Source organism: Corvus moneduloides, chromosome 11 (assembly GCF_009650955.1).
Source record: "Corvus moneduloides isolate bCorMon1 chromosome 11, bCorMon1.pri, whole genome shotgun sequence".
NCBI lineage: Eukaryota > Metazoa > Chordata > Aves > Passeriformes > Corvidae > Corvus > Corvus moneduloides.
Genome location: NC_045486.1, coordinates 10,299,649 through 10,320,181, shown reverse-complemented (window position 1 = coordinate 10,320,181; position 20,533 = coordinate 10,299,649). Strand labels below are relative to the sequence as shown.

General features: G+C 45.7%; 1 protein-coding gene across 5 annotated transcripts in view; it reads left to right on the top strand.

Moving 5' to 3' along the window:
- PLXNB1 (plexin B1) overlaps positions 1–20,533 on the top strand; it is a 77,943-nt gene that overhangs the window by 35,061 nt on the left and 22,349 nt on the right. For all 5 annotated transcript variants that reach the window (XM_032120513.1, XM_032120510.1, XM_032120512.1 and 2 more), the window contains exons 3-14: positions 3,229–4,372; positions 8,935–9,117; positions 9,532–9,660; positions 11,459–11,559; positions 12,231–12,363; positions 13,056–13,212; positions 16,035–16,143; positions 16,242–16,350; positions 16,950–17,810; positions 17,932–18,057; positions 19,139–19,261; positions 20,237–20,330. In XM_032120513.1, coding sequence (XP_031976404.1) covers positions 3,239–4,372; positions 8,935–9,117; positions 9,532–9,660; positions 11,459–11,559; positions 12,231–12,363; positions 13,056–13,212; positions 16,035–16,143; positions 16,242–16,350; positions 16,950–17,810; positions 17,932–18,057; positions 19,139–19,261; positions 20,237–20,330 — 3,259 coding nt within the window. In that variant the 5' untranslated portion in view covers positions 3,229–3,238. The remainder of the gene's footprint in view (positions 1–3,228; positions 4,373–8,934; positions 9,118–9,531; positions 9,661–11,458; positions 11,560–12,230; positions 12,364–13,055; positions 13,213–16,034; positions 16,144–16,241; positions 16,351–16,949; positions 17,811–17,931; positions 18,058–19,138; positions 19,262–20,236; positions 20,331–20,533) is intronic.

Here is a 20,533-nt window from a genome sequence, read left to right as displayed (position 1 = left end):
TTTCTTATCTGGACCACGTTTAAGGACTAGCTCTTAACAAAGTGACTTCCAGGGGGATATTGGTGACTGAAAGAAGAGTAGCTATATGTCAGAGCCTTGACCACAACGAGATCTGATTATAGTATGGTGGAATGAAGGACTAGTTGATTTTCCAACCTCTTTCCAGTACAAGTCCTCCAACAGGTAAAATGCTTTCAGTGAAACATTTGGGGTCAGTTCAAATACAGATCAATGAGCTTGTAACAAGATCCATGTTGCTGGAGTAGAGTCATGTGCTGGGCTTCGAGTTGAAGTACTGGTTAGTTCTGCCCTGGCAGTTGCCAGTGGGGCTCTGTGGGGGACAGAGCAGTCATGCAGCTTGTAGGCACAACCTCTAGCCAGAAAGCCACTGTTTCAGAATCCATAAATCCTGGAGACACATGCCGATTTTACTGTGTAAGTGCTGGCAGAGGAAGGTTGCATTAGCTCAAAAGAAGATTACAGATTCCTCAGAGTGGTGTAGTGTAATGATGTCTTGTGATTCTCAGCTGCTTCCAGATCAAAGATTCTCTTCGCCGTGTCATTGTGGCTGTTCACAATATAGTCAAGCTCCTGCTGTTGGATGGCCATCAGCCTATTGTTTTGTTTGCAGGCATTTTAAGCCTTGATACTGAGGAGACTCCAGACAGTTGCACAAGCCATCGTGACATCTGCATGATGGCAGTGCAGAGGTATAGAGACAGTTGTGTGGTTAAGGAGTTCCTTAAATCAAGTTTTCTCCTATAGAAATGGTGAAAATGCATTGAAAATAACTCACATGTTGGAGGTGGAGCAAGGTCTTTTCTGCTGATGTAAACCTGAGGGGATAGAATCAAGTTAAATCTCCTTCCTTCAGTTTGTATCTACTTGCTGGCTTTTCCCACGTAACATCTCCCACAGGACGAGAGTTTCTCTCTGGTGCCACAACAGACTCGCTCACCATCCTGGAAAAGAGACTCCTAGGATAGTTCAGGGCTGTTAGCCAGTCTGGGTGAAGCAGAGTGTGTTCATAGCTCTGAAGCAGAAAGCACTAAGTGTCCATTATCAGGGCAAACAAAAGCCCCAGCATGCACGTAGCCCAAACACGGCGCTGGTCCGGTGTGAATCAGCAGCTGTGTGCTCTGAGGGAAAGCTGCCAGTCCAGAGCCAGCATTCCTGTGCCCGGGTATATCCTGACAGTGCTGCCTACTTACCTACAAGAACCGTGTGAAGTGGAGCTTTTCCAGAGCTTCACAAAGCCTATATTTAATAAAGTGTTGTTTTTATAATACCTTCCATCCGCTGGATTTCACAAGTAAACTAATCCTCTCAACTGGTCTTTTGGTAGAGCAAAGATGCCGGTTTTACTGACAAAGGAGCCAGAAATCAGACGTCTGTGAGGGTTTTTTTCAATAACAGGGGAGTAGAAGATGGATCTAGAGTCTTAACAGCTATTGTTCTCAGCATTGCTACAGTGTTTTCTGCACATTGTGTGCTGGGTGTTGTATAGAATGAGTGTAAGACACAGTTTGTGGGTTGAGAAGTTTGTGACCTAAATTGGTTAAGTCCTGCAGTAAATGCTGGTGTAGTTTACTCTTGAAATGCTGCAGATCTTTTTCTACTGCTGTGCTTTAAGCACTTCTGAGCTAAAAGCACTTCGAGTTTACCAGGAAGATCCAAGAGGGCTGATGCCTAGGAAGGAAGTGATGATAGTTTTCTTAACTTTAACTACAAAATTAATATCACCCCTGAGGAGCTGAGTTGCCAAAATGAGCACAGCAGATTACAGGCCAGTTCTGGAGGAGATACTGTACTCATCAGCTCTGTGGAGCCTCTGGCCCAGTCTGGCAGCTGTGTAGCTCTATGCAGCTTTGATACCCTGTCTGCAAGAGGGAGGGAGGGGAGGAAGGAAACAGATTCACAGCTGCATCACCACCTACTTCTCAATTTAAATGAGGTGGTACTCATAGTAAATTATTGAGTACTTGCAGCTGCTTCCCTTTCTCTATGGGGAAAGCATTAATCTAAATGTTGCAGGTACTTATTACCACATTTCTACCATGCTATGGAGTTCTCCATGTTGTCCAGAGTAGTTGTTCCCATCCATGGGACAGCTTGGGTGGATCACAGTAGATTTCAAAAAGAGTTGGTCCAAATATCCTCTGGAGAGGAGCTGAACAGGTCTGGTGGTTCCCTGGGTCGGTCCAACATCCACCCCACCTGGCTTGCTTGCACTTCGAGACATGGGACAGGGAAGGAATGGAGCATTGTCCACAAAAAAGGCATGTTTAAATCACCTTTCCCAGTACTGGGAGGAGTGCTGTGGAGAAATGAGTGCGAGTTAGAGACTTACAGCCCAGAGAGTGCAGTAACAGGTGAGCAGGTAAAGGTGGTTTCTCCCTCACCTGGACATGCTGTGTAACTTCCTAAGGAGATGAGGGCCCACAGGATCTGGCTTGGCAGGACTGGGGGCAGACTGGTGGTCCCAGGGGGGAGGCTGGGAGCTGATGTGACTGGTACTCCAGAGGCCTCATCCTGGCACCCAGGTTCTGCTTGGATGGGTGATGCTCAGTGGCAGAGATGGTATGGGAAGGTTTCCTTTGAAGCACAAGTGGAACAGCCTTAGACCCACAAGAGGCTGTTCATAGCCATAAGTGGTAACAAAGAGAGGGTTTAATTATGATATCTAGATCAAATATAGAGTGAAGGACTTATAAGTTTGCTCCAAGTTGGATCTCAGCTACGGTTTATTTAAACAATGGTCCTACAGGTTGTGTTTGTCTTGGACAGTGGTTTATTTTACTATGGTGTTGCTCATTAACACTATGCAATGTGCTGGTTCCTAGGGAATTTTGGTCCTGTCCTGGAGAACTTCTAATACAGCATCATAGCTCAGTTGTGCAGGAGTCAACTTAAATGTGGATTTTTCTGATGTTGCAAGAGTAGTGATCAGCTTCAGTGTTGCATTACTTGCAGTATTGCAGCTTCTCCTGAGGATTCTGTGCCTGTCATCTTGGTGTGGAGATGACTGAGTTAAATCTCTGATACTCCTGCAGGCCTCTTGCTGTGGGTGTTTCTGCTAATGCCGTGTGCTGGCTCTTCATATTTAGTTCTGTTTCCTATGGTTATTCTTGGGGGTTTTTGCCCACCTCTCATAATGAGAGTGCTATTGAAGGATTTTGAGTGCTAATCTTTACTCATGGAGTTACAACTGCCTTTCCTCTCTTGCAGAGTGTTTACCATGCCTCTGGGAACGTTCTTCCTTCCTGTTCTCTGTTTCTTGGGAGCATCAATTCCACGGGGACTGCAGTATGTCACATTCTCACACAACACTACAAAATTCCTCCACCTGTCCATGGACTTGGAATCTGGGACCATTTACTTGGGGGCCACCAACTTTCTCTTTCAGCTGACATCTGACCTGCTGTTGGAGAACATGGTTCAGACTGGACCAGTTCTGGACAGTAAGGATTGCCTCCCCCCGGTCTCAAAGCTGGAGTGCCCTCAGGCACACCACACTGACAATCACAACAAGCTGCTGCTGGTGAACACTGTGCAGAAGGAGCTCATTGTGTGTGGCAGCGTCCACCAGGGAATCTGTGAGAAGAGGAGCCTGACGTCCATCGACCACGTCCTCTTCCGGCCAGAGAGCCCTGGTGACACTCAGTACGTTGCTGCCAATGATCCCAATATCACCACTGTGGGACTCATTGCCTACTCAAAGGATGAGGTGCCCTTGCTGTTTGTGGGACGAGGGTACACTAGCCGAGGAGTGGGAGGAGGGATTCCTCCCATCACAACTCGGAATCTCAGGGCCCATGGAGGGAATGTTCAAGCAACAGACTCTCACTCCATTTTCTCCTATGAAGAAACAGCAAAACTGGCTGTGGGCCGGCTGTCAGAGTACAACCACCATTTCATTAAATCCTTCACTTACCGCTCCAGTGTCTATTTCCTCTTCTACCGGCGGGACCTCAAATCCCAGTCGCGTGAGTACAAGACCTACATCTCGCGCATCTGCCTGGATGACTCCCACTATTACTCGTATGTGGAGTTACCTCTGCTCTGCCAGAGCAAAGCCAACACATACAGCCTCCTGCAAGCAGCCTATGTCACCCGACCAGGAAAGGAACTGGCCCAGGGGGAGCTGGACACCGAGGGGGAAGTGCTGTTTGCAGCCTTCTCTGCCTGGCAGGCTTCTTCTGGGAAACTGAGCGAGGAGTCTGCGCTCTGTGTCTACGCAATGGAAGAGGTAGATCGCCTGACCAACTGGACTAGAGACGTTTGCTACATGAGAGATGGGAAGTCAGAAGAAGGGACAGAAGTAGCATATATTGAATATGATGTCAGTTCCAACTGTGTCCAGCTGCCAGCGGTAGGTGCCTTTGCACTTTTGAGCAGTCTGCAGCGTGTTCTTGTGTTGCTCTGTGTTCCTGAAGTTATCCTGCTTACACAGATGGATGTTGAAATCTGAGTTAAAAGCCTTGGGGCTCAGTCTGGTGTGTCCCACATGGGCAGGATTCCTTGCAGAGGAACTGTGTGTGGCAGTGGGAAGAGCGTCTGGCGTGACCTCGCCCTGAGGCTTAACTTGTGGCAATGCAAGGCAAGAGCACTGAAGCTGCAGTTCAAGTCTTTCTTTATCTGTGTCGTCTGGTCTGCACTGCAGGGAAGGAGAGGAGCATGTGTACATGCACTTCTGTGTTGGGAAGGGAATTTAAGGGGTGTACTGGGTCCCTGTTGCTTATGGTGAGGTGCACCTCACAACAGCTTCCTGCAAGGGCATTCAGGAACAAAAAGGAACATTAGCAAAACCAAGTGTCAACAAAGAGATGTTCAAAACCCTCCTGGATGTGTTCCTGTGTAACAGGTTTTAAGTGACCCTGCCTTGGCAGAGGGGTTTGGACTAGATGATCTCCAGAGGTCTCTTCCAATCTTAATAATTCTGTAATTCAGTGAAAATCCCAATTTCCTGTAGGCTGCTTTAGTCCTACAGAATTTTGGGCCCAAGAAGGACCTTTTCCTGAGCTGGCTCTTTTTCTCCAGAGCTGTAAGAGGTGTTAATCCTTTTAAGTTCAGTGACAAAGGCATGATGGGATGTTGCAGGATGAAAATGTGACTTAAAGCGTCTGTGACCCTGAATTCTCACTGTCTGGCAGCCACACTGGCTGCAAAATCAGGAACAGTGATACAAACACAGGGCAGCAGCGCTCTCCTGGATGCAGTGTCCTGGAATGAGGCTCTGTGACTATGAGCAGCCTGTTGGCACGAAGGATATTTCAGGTCCTTAGCAGAGCAGCATGTTATCTTGTGTCTTCCCTCTCCAGAACAGGCTGTCCAGATAATTGCCTCTTCCCAGCCTGGTGCTGCAGAGAGCAAAGTGGTACCACATAGCTTTAGAAGTTTCTGGGGTTGGGTGTGTGGTTCAAAGCCAGTCTTAAAATTATGGTTTTCCTTTCAGTAGCTAAAGCTGAGTGTAGAATACTTGTGGGACAAGGGGAGGGTAAAGAGCAGACTTGGAGCAGGATGAGCGTAAGGTAAGGAGGAGTATGTAAGAGTTGGGAACCAAGAGACTGCCCAGCTCGACGTCCTGCTTTCACTGTATTTGTTAGGCATGCCCCATGTGTCCTTTGAAAGGCCACAGGAAAGGACTTGTCACAGGTGATTTTTAGGGCACCTTAAGGGAGTTAAATGTCAAACAGGTATGAGCAGATCAGAAAAATCCTTCATTCAAAATGATGTAGAGTACCCTTATACCATTTGATCCAATGGAGAAGTGGGTGCACTGGGTGGGAGAAAAAGGCAGTCTCTGTGATTCCTGGTGTGTGATCCCAGGGTCCCAGCTGGATGGTTTGGCTTGAGTGGGCTGACCAAAGTGTGGTGTCTTATTAACAAGCGTGTCCAATGATATGTAAATGTCCTAACAAACCTGATCCTTCACCGTTCAGCACGCGGTAGCGGTTGTCGTTCAAATTGTATCTAACATGATGTAAGGGTCTGTGCCAACTCTAGCCTGCTCCAGTCAGGGCTGAGTGGAAGCGGCTGTCAATGGGCATTTTATGCAGGAACAGTTTTAACTCCCTTTCAGTGGTAGCAGCTTGTGCTGGATGTAAGGATAATGCTAATTAATTTCACATTTTTCTGCCTCCAAACCAACTAGTGCATAAGGTATGCCCTTTTCCTTAGTTAGCTCTGCCTCCGGGCTTCAGCCCATCAAGGAAGGCTAAGACTGAGTTTTACAGTTCAATACAATCTCTTCAACTGGGGAAAAAAAAACCAGCTTGTTTTTATAAGAATTTCAGACCCAGTTCATTTGTTCAGTTTCCTGGAGATTCGTTAGTCATGAGATGCAGGAGGCTATGTAGATGCTGTTTAGTGACTTGATGAATTGGAAGTGTGAAACATGTTTCTACAAGGCCAGGAAGGCTACATGTCTTCTGTGGGTGTAGTTTTCAAGGCATGTACCTTCTCCTTTTGTTTTTTGTCCTCTTCATGCATAGATATAGATTGTCCTATTGTTGTTTCCTACCTGTGCAGGTAGGACACACACACCAGAATTCACAGCAGGAGCTGCTGCATTTCATTAAGACACTGGATGATCCCTCAAGTGCATTTTCTGCAACGTTGCCAAGATGTTATTCACTGCAAGCAATTCAAAGAGCTTCTATGTAAATTTATATAAGTACTTTATACAGACAGCCCCTGTGAGGCCACTGCTGGGCTGTGCCAGTGCTAGGAGAGCCTGCACAGGTCACGTCAGTTTATGGTAGATAAATGTGTGTGAAGTGACTTGCCCTTGGCATCACAAATAGGCAACAGCAGTGCGGAGCACAACTGGGGTACAAATATTTCTGACTTGTATATGGACTTCTTTGAAGCAGTCTTTGAAAAATCAGCCAGTAGTGAGGTTATTAGGCTCCAGAATTTGTATGAACTTATACAAAGGTTGCAAAAGATAGCTAGAATCCCATTCAAAATAAGTACTTAATGCTTTGGAGCATGGAAATTTGGCAGTGGACCTCTTCCTAATAAATCTTACAGAAATTGGACAGCTGGAGAAATAGAAATCTTTAAGTTACAAGAAGATGACTGGATGGAGCTGAAATATCAAACGATAGGTGGTAAGAAAAATGTATGTGTCACTAAAAACGAATGATAGTTTAGGAGATGGTAAAAACTAGCAATCGTTAGAAGCTATAACCTCCTCAGACTTTAAGTCAGAGCCTTACACCAAGTGTGCAGAAAAATCATTAAATCAGTATTTGAAAGGAAAACAAGAAAGCACTGGACTGAAAGCAGTGCTAGTCTAACTGGCATGGTTTGTTAATGGAACTGCTGTGTCAAGCCTTGCTTCCCTGCTAAGATAACAATGCATTTGAGAAAGGAACAGAGCTGAGCAGGTTAAATATATTTTACTGTGGGATTTCCATAGACCTTATCAAAAGCTGCCGATTGCTTCTAGTTTCTCCAGGATGCAGTCAAGTATTGAAAAACCAAACAAAACCAACAGCAACAACAACACAAATGCAAAAAAAAAAACCAAAACAACAAACCCAAACAGAGAAATGGGAGGAGAGGGAGGAGAGGGGAGAAAGGGGCAGGTTTGCTATGGGATCAGTGAGCAGAGATAAGCAGATGCCTGAGGAATGCCATGATGTGCTGTTATCATGGATCTCTGATGGGGGCAGCTCCATTGCCTGGTGCTGGATGGTACCGCACAGCCTGAGCTGCCAAGTGCAAAGCCACGGACATCAGACAGAAGGATCTGTAACCCTGCTCACAAGGAGTCTAAGTTGACCATGTTGCCCGAGGCAAGAGAGAGCTGGAGTCAGTATGGACTGCACAGTTAATGCGCTGCTCCACACACAGCTTTGTCAGAGTAATTAGTAAGGGGCTGGAGAGGAGAGTGAAAACGTTATCCATAAGGGATTTCATGATGAAAATCTTGAATTTACACAAGCCACGTTGTTTGAAGACAAGCCACTGATCAATTAAAAAATGGTGTTTTAGATAATAATTGTTGGATGAACAATCCTGCATTCAGTCTCCAAAAGGATACTGTAAAATTGAAATGGACATAGGACAAGGCACCGAGAAAGATACAAAGCAACAGAGGAACTATCCTGGACAAGACTGAGTTTGTTATATAGGAAAAAGATGAATCATAATGGGATATGTTTTCTCTACACTTAACAAATAGTAAATAAGTTGGTAGCTTTCATTGTCCTTCTTTAGAATGCAGTAAGTGAAGGTTTGGTGGCACTGGGAGGGCACTAACTGGAACAGAAGGATGACTGTTTCTGCACAGTGCAGTGGAGTTAATGTTCAGAACTCTCACAAGACTTGGAAGGATTGAAGCAGTGTGCAACAGTGACTCTTACATGTGCTCTTTGATTCCTAAGTGCAGTTAGTAAGCTCTTTGGAGCAGGTTGTGTCCCACCCTGTGTTTATGTATGTCCTGGGGTTCTACTTCAGGCTTAGAATTTAACTTGTAGGTGGTACAGCAAAACCATGCAGATTGCCTGAGGTGATACTTGTCACAGGGTGGCTTTGCACTGGAAAAAGAAATTCTCATCTTTTTGCTTTGTTCAGAAAAATAAAATAAATCTTCCCCAAAGCAATATCAGAGCAGTGTGTAACAGTAATGTTTTTTGGAGAACTTGAGAGAGTTTCAATGCATTTCATTACTGATGCTGAATGAACTGGCTGAAATGTCTGTAGATTTCTGTGAGAGTACAAACAGCCAACATACCTAAACTAATTATTAAAATGTGGGTGGTTTTGCTCTCAGTAAAAAAAAGCTTAAGAGGGGTTAAAGCTGAATTCACTGCTGGGGAATTTGGGTAGAAGGGGATGGTGGGAAGTGTTGAATGTGCTAATTTTCTTTGTACCCATTTTTTTTGGTACTGATTTCCCTGTTCTTTTCACTCCCCCAAAAAGGACACCCTGTATGCCTACCCCTGTGGCTCTGACCACACTCCCAGCCCTATGGCCAGCCGGGTGCCCTTGGAGGCAGCCCCGCTCCTGGAGAAAACCGAGGCCCGTCTGACAGCTGTGGCGGTGAATGTGGAAGATGGCCACACCATTGCTTTTCTGGGAGACAGCAGAGGAAGGCTGCACAAGGTATGATCTGCATACAGCAAAGAGGATAAAACTAACCAGGAATGCTCAGGTAGAAGGGGAAAAAGGCAGTGTTTCTTTTTCCTTGGGAAGTTGGGTTCCTACTAAACATCGTTATTATCGGACAGTCTCTTCTCACACTGTACTGCCTGGGGAAAATGTGGATGCCCCAAAAGTGGTCACATTGCCTTTGGTTACATCAGCACTGAGCCAGCAGCAGGGCTGGTGTGTCCTATGTGGTTTGCACAGGTATTTCTGGGTATGTGCTTCATGTTGCTGAAGCCACTGCACAGGGGTTGTGGTGGGAGGTTAAAATCCTTGCACACAGCAGGGGTTCCAGCTTGTCTTGTTGTAGGACGGATGCCCCCAGCTCCTGTGGTGGTGCTTTGCCTGCTCACATCTGTGACTCCCTTGCAGGTGTACTTGGGAGCCCAGGGAGAGGCACACACCTACGCTTCGGTATCCATCCAGGTGAACAGCATGGTGAGCAGAGACCTGCTGTTCGACCAGTTGCAGGAGCACCTCTTTGTCATGACCCAGTCAATGGTAAGAGCAATACAATCCCTTCCACAGAGGAGTCGAAGCACTAGATGTTCAGACAAACTGCTGACAGGAGCAGGGAAAGCTGGGAAACTGCACTTGGTTAAGCCTGTGCTGAGCAGCAGCTGCCTGCCAGTCTGCTTACAGGAATGGGGACTGGCCTTTCCCAGAAGCTGGAGGAAGCATGGAGAAAGCCTTGTTACCCTAATCCATAGCTTGTATGCATTTTCTGAAATCTGTCAGGCTGTATCAGCAGCGATGGAGGAATGTGAACTGCAGGCTGTAAAGGGCTGCTCTGCTGGCATGAAGACAAGGGACCAGGAATTCCTGGGTTCCACTGTGTTGAGCAGGAACTGTTTGGACAACAATGTGCATCTCCATTTGAGCAGAAGAAAGCCTCTGGGTTCACATGTGACCCATCTTGGTTTTGCAGGAGGTTAAAAAGATAAATGGGAGATTTCATGTAATTAAAGTGTAGCACTTCTGTTTTTAATCAGTTAAAAGATCAAGCTGTTCTTCTGTAACCTATGAAAAGCAGAAATATGTGGGAAATGTCTTCAGATAGCAGAGATGTTCTCTGACCAGGGATATAACAACAGTTTTGCAGATGAAATCAAGCTGTGGAAGGAGCCATGTGAGGCACTTTTCTCTTTACCCCTGCTTTCTGTAATTCTGTTTGTGCCTAGAGGCAGTTGGAGGAGAAGAGGCATTGCAGTGCCTCAGGCTTTTGGGGTATTGGTGTCTGCTGAGTAAGAAATCCTGCTGTGGATACTTTATTTGAGAGGATTTGTACACCACCACTCATATCAGCTCCTTGAGCTGGAAAGGAAAGGATCCTCCTAGCAAAGGAAAAGCAGCCCTTGAGTTACTGTGAAGGAAGGAACAAACAAAAAATGAGAGCATGCTGGAAAGCCACTACTTCCCTTCACTCCCCCAGTGTGCTTTGAGATACTTGTAAAATTTGTAACACTTCAAAGCAGGAGTTGAAATCTGTGAGTGGAAGAAGATTAGGGAAATCTGAAATATATCCTTAACTGTAATTGTTCTGTCAATTAAAAGATGCAAATTGCATCATGTACTTAGCAAAAGTAATAGGTCTGGAATTAGAAGCTGGTATTTCAAAGTAGTTGACAGTAGTAGCTGAAGTGTAGTAGCAGATTAAAGAGGGCAAGAGGCTGAAATCAGCAAGGATGGTAAGTTGAAGCAGAAGAATTTTGCAAGTAAAATTTACCCCTAGATGGCAGAAAGTTTTTGTTCCACATTGATCAAAGTTTTGTGGTCTACTTTCAGTCAAAATGGTAGTTCTGCCAGGTAGAGCTGGGCAATAGTGCAGATGGATTCAGAGGCCTCAGCTGTAGCTGCTGTCTCCAGCCTCAGTCACCTGTGTGTCAGGAGAGATGAGCTCACATGACAGAGTCCAGAAAAGCAAAAGAGTGGATGATATTCAGTCTGCTATTCTGTAATTCACTTTGTTAAAATGCAGTTTTATGACTAAATAAAATTTCCTCCTTGCAAACTGTGTTGTAGAATAACCAATGAATAGCAATACAGTTTGCTTGCCTCAGTGCCTCTCTACAGCCTGATGTTTAGATGTCCTTCACCAGTATGTGGTATGTGTATGAAGGGCTCTGGAAACTTGTTCCTTTTTTTTTTTTGTCTTTATGGGAGGATAAGTTGAGGATCAAGAAGTTGTTTTGATGAGCATCGAGATGATGGGACTTGCTAGTTAGGCATAAGAAGACAGTGACCCGGGGGCTGTGTTGTGTGTGCTGTGTTTTCCACTTTTCATTTCTTTCTCTGACAGGTGGTAAAGGTTCCCATAATGGAATGTTCCCTGTACTTGGACTGTGAGTCCTGTCTGGCACTGAAAGATCCCTACTGTGGCTGGTGTGTCCTTCAGGGACGGTAAGATAGATCCCTGTTCACCTGTAAGGATTTTGGAGGGACAGTGTCTAGGGATTGTCTCTGCTTACTCTCTTCCTTATATCTGTGTCTGGATTTAGTTTATTTTTATTTTCTTCATGAGATATTTGCTCTAACTTACCATTCTTCTCTCTGCCTCCCTAAAACACTGCCAGCAGCAATAGCAGTTGCACACAGGGGCATATTTCCATTGCTTTTTGGGTCTTTGGCACCACTCATGATTCTCCTGTTCATTGGATTTCAGCCTGGTTTTAGTCTGACTTCAGATCAACCTCATTTCAAGTGTAGAGAAACTATCTTGTCTCTTCTTCTGGTGTCTTATTTAGCACTCTTTCAGTTCTTGCTCCCCTACTGATGTTGTTTAATGAGACGTGGTTTATTCTGGTGTATGTGTCTGCCTGCTGGCTCTGCTTCCCTGGAGAAAGTCACAGGAACTAGTTCATGACCTTTGAAGCCCAAGAAGTGCCTACCTATCTATAATTTCGCAACAGTTCATCCTACGATTGAAGGTGGTGGTAGGCTGGGGCTTCAGTGGCTCATGTAGCAGCTTCCTGAAGACTCTAGCAAGGCTTGAGACAGCCAGTGTCTGGTTGGAAGCCAAACACAGACTGCTGCCCAGGGCTCTCACAGGGCTTCTTGCTGTTTCCCTGCAGGTGCAGCCGTCGCTCCGAATGCTTGCGGTCCAGGTTGAGTGAGCAGTGGCTCTGGAGCTTTAACTCTACACAGCAGTGTCTGTCTGTCCAGTCACTAACTCCAGCCAATATCAGCAGAGAGGAAAAGAGAAATGTGAGTGGTGGTGATCCTCTTATGATGCTCAAACTTATAGAACGTCCTCTGCAAACTGAGGAGTCACAAGTCTTTCTGTTGCTTTCACTGGGGTGTTGAAACACTGAACCTTCAGGCCTGTTGTCTGCTTCATGTGAGGGACTTACCTCCTAGTACAGCCCGGCTGTTATTTCAGTTGTTTGGTTGTTTCTTTGTGTTCCCTAAAACTAAATGTCCTTGCCTGCTAAGAGTTACTGGGTATTCTGAAGTATGTGATGCTTGCTTGGATGGGGACCCTCCTTGTTTTAGTATCTATAAGGTGCCCATGTCTGTGCTTTCAGTGTTTCTGTCACTTGCTGTCAGGGAGACCTGAAAGGAGTGGCCCAAAATTATATCTCCTGTCTGGCATGTGATAGCTGGCAGAACAGCTAGGAAGGTGCTGGAGTGATTTCAAGTCTGTCATTGTGTCAGGAGGTGGCAAGAACCTGTCTTTTGCTAGAGGCTTGGGCAAAGGGGGAAGTTGTCAGTTGCTGCCAAGTTCAGTTCGAGAATGGCAAGAGATGATGAATGAAACAGTCAGTCCTAGGAGACGTTATAGGAAAATGAGTGTTTTTGTAGATAACTACTCTATGTGGGTCTTCCTTTGAAAAAACAGAACCAAAAAATTAGATTAAATGAGGGCAAATTATTTACTGATATTATTGAACTGATAGATCTTCTTGGCCATCTCCGACTTACCTTCTCTGCGCGAGGAAGAATTTTACTCATGTTATTTTGAAGATTATGAAAGCCCAGCAGTTCTGACAGAGTCAGGAATCATGTGTCCTTCTCCAGATCCCAGCCAAGCACCACCTTTGCCAACAGGAACAGGTTAGTGAAATGCTTTAAATGGAGCATGATAGCTCTGATAACATTGTTGGGAGAAAGTATGTTGTAGGTCGTCGTATTGCCAGGATTAACAGCCATGAATGTATGTGGACTGTCAGCAGGTGTTCATTTCATTCCTCATAATATCTGTTTGCTTTCTACTTGTGTCACACACATCCTGTGCTATTTTGGGCTGTTGCCAAATTCCAGTGCCAAATTCTGATAGTTGGAAAGGAGATCCTGTTTGAAGTGTTGTATGTAAATCTGAATGTGGTCTGAAATGCAGTCTAGAGGGGTGGCTGGTTTGGCAGCTTTGTCCTAAACCTGGGGAGAGAACTCTCTTAAATATTGCTTTATTATTAAAACCAAACAAAATGCAAACCGTCTCAAAATCCGTGCAGTGGGAGAAGGAAGTACATGTAAGGAAAGGCAAGAAGAGACCCATGGTCCTTAAAGATAAAACAAATCTGTAATGAGGTATAACCTCAGAAAATACACGGCCTGTGAGCAATAGCTGGCTGAGTATTGCTGATTGGCCACTCTAAAGAACCTGGAAAGTTCTCAATTTTTTTTCTTTGCATTGGATTTTACCCAGCCTGTCAGTGTGAGCTCTGATGAGCTGATCTCTTCAAAGAGCTTGTTCATCTGAAATAAAAAGCAGGTGCCAGTTGGGACACATTCCACACAATTCACCTAAGTGGCTGAACAGATTTTTCTGTGCAAGTATGCAGCTGGCTAATAGGTATGAAGCAATCTCCATGGACATAACATGACACCAGAACTCAGCTAACACACTCATTCAATCTCAAACTCCTTCATTTTCAGTATTATTTGCAGTATTTTAATATCTGGCTTTCACACTGTTTTAGTCTGGAACAAACCCACCAGGGTGGTCAGGAAAAGAGGGAAGAGGGCTTCATGCACTGCCACTGCAAGCAGAGTGGGCAGGATTTGCTTCTGTTTAGTTGTATGGGCCTGAATTTAAGCACAGTTGTGAAAAATCAGTGTAGATAAAGCCACAGTCTAGTTCTCATTACTCCAAGCTTCAGATATTCTTATCAACTCCTTTGTAAGTCAGTCTTGCTTTTATTCCAAGATGCCTTACCTACATTACTTTCATAGTGTCTCTGAGGCTTATCAAGTGGCTCCTGTCCTGTAGCCTAAACTTGCTTGTGGATGGTTTCTGTCCGTTTGATCTATTTGTGTTGTCCTTTTGCTTCCGCAGTGCTTCTCCCACGCAGTGAACTATGGCCAGGCGTTCCTAGCACAGAGTTTTGCTGTTTAACTGTGCCAACTTCTTCTTCATGTTCTCTTGTTCTTCAGGCTTCCTATCTCCTTCACTCTATTGCTGTTCCTTCTCTGCATGGCTTCTGTACTCTGTTAAGATGAATTTGAAGCTGATAACCAGATTCATACATTGTTTTCTAAATGAGGTCACGTTAGGGCCTTAGATACCTACACTTTCCTATTCCTACTTATAATACTTTTCCCAGCTCACTAAAATATTTGCCTTTTTCCAGCTTTATTTTAAAGTTTTTATACCAACTCATCCATCACATGTAGGTGTTAAGCTCCAAGTTAGTAGCACAAACTCTTGCTCTCAGTTTGCAAGTGCTCGACCTCATCTTCTGTACTGTCAAACAGCATTATTGGCAATCATGGGAAATAATGGCCTTTTTGGAGAAAGGAGTATTTACAAATATGGTGTCATAACCCTGAAATCCTGGGAGGTGTTAGCCTTTCCACCACTGCCAAATGCAATCACCTCTATGGCAGTGATAGGAGTTGGCAGTATTGCAGTAACTCCAGCCTCCAGCTGCATAGGACATACCCTTATTTTCTGCTCATCCTGGGTTTCAATAGACCCCTCATCACTGTTTTGTTAGCATATTGCTTCCCTTGCCATCCTATCAGGAACCCAGCGTAGGCCTGACTGATTCACATGTTAATTGTTTTGTTGTGACTAAAGATTTCTTGCAAGATGAGCTCTGAAATCCCATTCTGAGAGGAGCGGTGCTCAAGGTTCTTGTTACTTACTTTTATAGCAAACTGCCTTAGAGAGAACAGCATCTCCTGGGGTTGAGCAGAGAATGCAGTATGTTCCCATTATTTGGAGAACTAATAACCAATTCTAAAGTTGGAGACATTCGTCTGGGACAAGATTAATTAGCTGATTTAGTACTGTCATATGCAAAATATCTCCTTCTGGCTGATGCTATCAGCTGCAGTAAGTTTTGACCATCTCTACAGCTATTTGGTCTACAGAAAACAGTGACAGTCTCTTCCCAAAGAGAACAGGGCTATCCTGAGGCTTGTAGTTGATGCGAGACCTGGATTTTAAAGCAGATAAGCCTTCAGTCATTGCAAGTGAGATTACAAGTCTTATAAGCCTCTTCCCTGACTCACTTCTTAGTTTGGTCATAGACCAAAGCTCTCAAGGTGAAGGCAGTATGTGAAGGGCACAGTTAGTTCTAAGGGTTTCGTTTTCCTTTGGATGACAAAAGAAGACAATCAGCTTTGAGCCTCAGTGTTACTTCTTCCTGTAATGCAGAGATGGCAGTGGAATTACAGAGATGAAGATGGACAGAGCTTCAGACTAGGCTTCTTTCCCATGGGTTGGCAAGAGCTATCACAAACTACTCCTGATGAACTTGTCCAACCTGTTTTTAGTGTCCATAGGATAATGCAGTGATTGAGGTGCTAAAAGCATGAAAGGGAATCTGTCTCAGTGTTTGACAGTGTCTATCCTAAAGCATGCCGTCTCCTAACAGTATGGCAAACTTGTAGGGGCTCCATTTCTAAGAAATTTTTATTTTCATTTTCAGATCATGTCACCATAAAGCTTGTAGTGCGTTTCCATGACATCTTCATTGCTTCTGTGGACTTCTCTTTCTATGACTGTGCTGCAGTGGCCCTGCTGTGGAAATCGGCACCGTGAGCACCTGCTTTTTCTCTTCTGTAGTTTTAGGGAGGGTGGCTGTCCCTTTCTGGGTCGTCCTGTCTTAGCAGCTGCTTTTCTGTCATTCTTCCAGGTGCCAGAAGTGTGTGAGCAGTCTCTGGAGATGTAACTGGTGCATCCAGCAGCACCTCTGCACCCACAAAGCAGCATGTGAGGAAGGAGCCATTATCTACAATGAAAGGGTGCGTCTCCTGCTCAGTCCTAGTCCTGTGTGCTCTCACAGCCTCTGTGAGTCAGATCTCTTCTCAGGTAAAATATCAGCTGTCAGTCACATCAAGCAAGGAGGTGAGCTGTTGGAACGAAGAGGAGCTCCCCTTGGAGTGACACAAGGCTCTGCATCCCTGATACTTCAGGGTTTCTGGGGAAGTGCCGTCAGATGAAGCAGGTCACCCTTGTCCTGGGGCTGTGCAGCCGGTGTTGTCAAAGTGGAGAGATGAGCAAGCTGACAGGGAGGCTGCGACTGGGGAGGTGGAACAGATGCCCAGTTTGTGGCTGCCACAGGTGGCCTTGTATTTTGTGGAGAATGAAGACTAGGAGACCTCCCTCTGAGAGGAGGCCAGTGCAGGCATCTGTGGGAAGAGGGAGTGTTGCTGGATCTTGTGCACTGTGGACATTCCCCAATCCCAGCGCAAAAGATGGCATAAGATGTAGCTCTCATTAAAATCTAGAGGGTGAAGCAGCCTCTTGTCTATGGGAAGTCATACGGAGTGTTTTTCTGCTTGGGTTTTATTCTGTTTCATTTCTTTCCCTCTTCTCATCCCACCATCTTGTTTCTCTCTAGGCCCAGATCCCAACCTTAAGTGTGTATCCCTCTTCAGCTGCTCCCCTCACCAAATCCTCTACCACAGCCCCCACCACGGTCACAAAACCTGTCACCACCCCTGTGCACGTGGGCCCGAGCACTGTGCCCCACACAGAGCCCATCCACGTCACGCCCTCCGCAGCCTCGGAGACGACAACGGAGCCTGCGCAGACGCCCAGCTACACCTACCTGACCCTCTCCACCGAAGCCGCCTCTCTCCAGGCTGCCACAGAATCCCCTCTGCCACCGCCAGCAGACAAACCTGCTGTCACTGTGCCAGAGACAACTTCTGCTGCGTCGGTCCTCTCCAGTCCATCTAAAAATGTGGATCACACAGCCTTGCCCACTGAAGGGCCAGCCGCAGCCCAGGAGCCCCAGCACACAGACCCACTCACCACCCTCGGGGATAGCCCTCTGCACATGTCTGCAGTGGCAGCAGTAACACCTTCTCCTCATGTCACAAGTTTCAAATGGCCTTCAAGTCCTTTTCCTACCACAGAGGCACTGACATCTGCCATCCCATCTCCCCAGACCCCCAGCCAGGTGCCAGGGAGCCCTGTTGCATCTGATGACTCTCCTGGATTGCCAGGAACTGAATTCCCTGTTTCAGAGCTCCCAACATCAGCTCCCCCACAGTGGCTGCTGGAGGAAGGCACAGAGCTCCAGGACACAGAGGACTGGATGGATTTGCTGCAGGCTGAGAATGACACATCTCTTTTCTCTGCTTCTACTCTTCTGTCGGGTGATGGTGATTCTTCAGAGAGGGATGTCCCTGACTTTCCCAGGATCCTTCACCCTGACCTCGATTATCAGTATGATGCCCCTGAGTTTTGGGAGGAGGTAAGTTACTGGGCTTTTGTAATTCACGGTCTAAGGCTGTAACTCTTTGAAGTTTTCTCACAGATTGCCAGTTTAGTATTTCAGCACACAGGAGAGGTTGTGTCCTGTGTTTTCTTTTCAGAGTGAAGAGCCTAGCTGGGGTCCAAATGCGTGTCCCTGCGTGCAAGGAATCCAGGGATCTTCGCTGTTTCCAGTCAATGTGGCGAGGAAGATAACCCTGCTGGGAAAGAACTTCCACCTCTATCAGGTAGTCAGCTCAATGCCATCACCATCAAGAAATTGCATTAGTACAGGGCACTGTTTGGGCAACCTGGCCACTGGACTACTAAAAATATGTGTAAGATACAGTTGTGACTCTGCGTAGGTTTCTCCTAGAGGAATAACCTATTTCTGTGCATAAAGAATTCCATAGCTGGATGTATTGGTGTGTAGGAGAAAGGGAGGGTACATGTGTGCACCAGCCTGCTGGAGAAGATCTGCATGTATATGGATTAAATTGCACCTGTGCTGCACTGCAGGTGGTAGTTCTTGGAATAACTTTCTGCTGAATCCATCCTGTTTGTGTCTCCATAAACTAAAGACAAGTCATCTGTTCCCTTTCCGTTCTGGCATGCTCATTAACATGTGGCTATTCCTGCCATACCTGAAACTTCTGCAGTGGGGAAAACCACCCTTGACAGCTGTTTCTTGGGTGTGCCTCCGATAAAAATTCTCTTTGCTTCTCAAGACAGAGGATGATTTAGTAACCTTTGACAAAAAAACAACTTGGAACATGCAGCCCACAGTCTAATTGTTACTTTATACATTACACCTGACAAACTGCACTGCTCAGAGGAGCAGAGGTGGTTCCAGAGAGATGCATATCTAGCTTTTTTACAGGAAGTATCTAAGCAATTCTAAGTGGAAGGTTTACAGGAAAGAGATAGGGAGGAGAAATATACACTTAATGTTTTTGACACGCTCTGCCCTAATCTGTGTACTCTACTCTTCATCTCCAAGCTAGTGTTTCACAGGGATTGTACTGGCGTAACTTCACAATCCCACTGGGTTTTTTTTTAATTTCTCCTTCTGTGCTAAGTTCTCCACACAGTGACACACACGCTCCCTTCTAGGTGTTTTGTGTTGGTTTGTCTTTCATACATGGAGGCAGTCACAGCATAGAGAGCCCTTGAATATAGCATAGAGTTGGCATAATGAGGGGAATGAGAGGAGCACACCGCTGGCTTGGTGGCTTGCTGAAAGATGCTGAACTGGAGAGGCAGGAGGACACTTGTGCAGCCCAAAGCTCTGTGTCACTGAGAAATGGTGCCATGTGTCTCCTCCTGCAGGACCAGCAGTGGGACTATGAGTGTGTCTTGAATTTGGAGGGGAGGACAGTGGTGATGGAAGCTTATGTGGAAGGAGAAGAAACAAACAAGTCCCTCTGTTATATCACCTGCCAGATGAACCAGGTGAGTGCTGGGATTACTGTGCCATTTCACAGTTCACACAGGTGCTGGTTTTGCTCAGTAAAAGAGTAGGATGGAAGGCAAGCTCTGGAGAAAAGAGCATATTTTGCAAAAGTATTTGTAGAATATTTAGCACTCTGGGGCCTTCAGATGTGATGCTGCTACTTGCTAGTACTGGTACCTTCAACCTCAGGAAGAGTGTGCAGTCTGAGCCACATGACCTGTTGTTGCACTGGCTGTAGCAGAGGATGGTGCTGTCTCTGAACTGGCCAGCACGGTGCCACTCCTGCTTTAGCTTGAGGCACTGTTGTTTGTCATTCTCTGCATCATGACTTCTGTGATGATTGTTCTTTTGTGAGAAGAAAAATGCTGTTAGTACTGATTTTGTCCTTGGGGATAGAAGCAAGCCTGTGGATTGTAAGATTATCAGGGAAAATTAAAACAGACATGTACACTTCTGGATGATGTGCGAATTTTACTTAAGGCAAGATTTGCAAGCAGAGATGTTATTTTTAGTTCACAAACTCATATAGTTAAGGGAGAAGAACAACACAGACTCTTGTGCACATGAGCCCTGAAGACCAATTGTGATCCTACCTCTTCAGCTCTACTGAAATTACATAAATGCCAGCTTGAGCAGCTTTCTGAGCAGGTGGCTTGCAGATAGGAATTGGCCACTTAGGAATGCAATTAGGAAGTTCGACAAGTATTGTTGTGAGCACACACTTAGTTTTCAGTGTTCATCTTAGTGAACCAAAACCTGCCACTCTTGCTAGAGCCGAATTGTGACTGTGAACTGGTGAGGACAAGCATGTGCTGCCACTGCCCCAACTAACACTGCCTTGCCTACATGCATGGAAGCTCCGTGTAGGCTGTATGTGTCATGCACTATTCAGTATGGATGCTGATGCTTCTTGCCTATTCAGCTGGTTTGTTTTTGCCTTTGTTAATTCCGCTTGATGATCTTTGTCTTTGCAGTACAGTTACACAGCACCTCAACTCGAATTCAACGCTGTGGTGTTTGTACAGAGGCGACGACACCTTCGAGTGGACAGTGCTGCAGATCTTCATGGTAGGAGTGCAACACCTTCCCAGTAAAAACACAGCAGATGAGGTAGAAGGGAATTGAGAAATCCTCAAATGAGGCTTTTTGTACCTGTGGTAGTCCTATCGTGGGAAAACTAAGGAAAACAGACCTTCGCTTCTGACGCTTTTCACAGAGGCAGGAGGAGGAGTGGGGTCTGTAAAAGACGCCGGGTTGCTGGGTTATGCTGT